This window comes from Sinocyclocheilus rhinocerous, unplaced genomic scaffold (genome assembly GCF_001515625.1).
Source record: "Sinocyclocheilus rhinocerous isolate Xijiao unplaced genomic scaffold, SAMN03320098_v1.1 scaffold2132, whole genome shotgun sequence".
Lineage (NCBI taxonomy): Eukaryota > Metazoa > Chordata > Actinopteri > Cypriniformes > Cyprinidae > Sinocyclocheilus > Sinocyclocheilus rhinocerous.
The window spans coordinates 298,359-300,119 of NW_015648610.1; the positions used below are offsets into that span (position 1 = coordinate 298,359).

Sequence of the window (1,761 nt, forward strand, 5' to 3'; positions counted from 1 at the left end):
GCATTCATAATAAAACGTGCTTCACACGGCTCCAGGGGGTGAATAAAGGCCTTCTGTAGTGAATGTAAGAAAAATATCCATATTTCAAACGTAATAAACACTTTTATATCACTCGAGGGTGAGTAAAACACAAGCCAATTTTCATTTTTGGGTGAACTAACCCTTTAAGTAGCTGGGATATAAGAATCACAATTGTTCTCTAATGGACTCCCTAAGTTAGCTAACAAAAGCGTTAAATAAAGTAAATATTATAAAGCCCCCAAATGTCTCATTTTAGCTTTTCTGCATGTACATTAGCTGCTGTTTTATTTTGTTTTTTTAAAGAAATTACTGCTTATGGACCTGAAGAGGTAGATTTAAGATCCCTTCTTCTTTTTATCTATAATTGAAAAAAAATTTAAACCAAAAAAGAGAAAGTGTTCTAACAAACAGTTCAAGAAATAAAGCTCATTTTTATATAATTTAGGCAAAATGTAATATTTTAGTATTCATTTTTATTGAAATTTCTGTGCAAAGCTTTTAAGCATATGTAATTGTTAAATAATAATGTTTTTTATTTTGCTCGTTGAATTTATTTATCTGTGGTTTTTATCTGTCTGTCTATTATTAAACTGTAGTTTTCTCTGACTCAAAAGCTTTGAATTGAGTATTGTTAGCTGCTTCAAGAAGCCCATGTTGGGCCTGATGCGTCTCACCTTTATGACATGGTCCATGGCATCCTCCATCATCATGTCATGGTGAATCATCAGATATGCCAGAACAAGAGTGGAAGATCTTCTGACACCATCTAAGCAGTGCACCAACACCTTACCTAAGAAAAAAGAAAGACAAAACAAACTCAGTGCTTGACAGTTTGACACTACAGGACAAACAATAGATGATAAATGATAATAAATAGTGTGTGTGTGTGTGTGTGCGTGCATCGGCTCTTACTCTCTGTGTTACTCCGGGCCTTGTGGATGAATTTTGCAGCTTGGTAGAAGTATTTGCTGATGTCAAACAAGTGGTCATCCGTTACAGTCACACCATAGTAACTGATGTTCATGCCTTTGTAATATTTCACCCCTATATTGGCCTTTCCTAATAGGTCTTCCTTTCTTGGTATTCCTAACAAGACCCTGCATTTTTTCTTCACAGCTACAGTGTTCAGGATGTGGGTAATACCCATCTCCTTTAGTCTAGCTCGGTCCATTGCTGTCTCTCTGCATAAGAACACAACAGCCTAGATTAGTCTTTCACTAAAGAGGATTTAAATGTAGAATTATATAACTGCATTATGTTTGATTCCTGTTCATACTGATGCAATACATTATTGTTTTATTACATGGTTTGCAATAATTTATGGTCATTTATGTGACAGTCAATGTGTTGCAGACTTACTCATTTCCTATGAAGACATTGGGACAGACCTCAGTGACAGGTGTCCAGTCCAGTGCACATTTTTCTAAGCATTGCTTCAGTTGGATCATGTTTTGAAGCTCTGTTTTCCCTTGAGGTTATTCTTCTGGACCTGGGAGACACGATGGCTTTGGAACTGGCTTCACTTTGTTTTTTCTTGTATATGTCTAAATCCTTTCTTAGTTGTAGTTTTCGCTGCCTTACGAGGTCTGAATTGAGGACTGTCAGCTGATTCAAAAAGCCCATGTTGGGCCCAATCCATCTCACATCTGTGACATGGTTAATGGCATCCTCCACCATCATATTATGGTGGATCATTAGGTATGCCAGAACAAGAGTGGAGGAGCGACTGACTGACTTTTT

At 36.7% G+C, this 1,761-nt stretch overlaps 1 protein-coding gene across 1 annotated transcript; it reads right to left on the reverse strand.

Moving 5' to 3' along the window:
* Positions 1-375: 375 nt before the first annotated feature.
* LOC107709961 (dual specificity phosphatase DUPD1-like) lies at positions 376-1,469 on the reverse strand. The gene is made up of 4 exons (XM_016514633.1): positions 1,381-1,469; positions 934-1,202; positions 613-811; positions 376-379 (listed from the first exon to the last, which is right to left on the reverse strand). The coding sequence occupies exons 1-4, from the start codon at positions 1,467-1,469 to the stop codon at positions 376-378; spliced, it is 561 nt and encodes a 186-aa protein (XP_016370119.1).
* Positions 1,470-1,761: the final 292 nt, after the last annotated feature.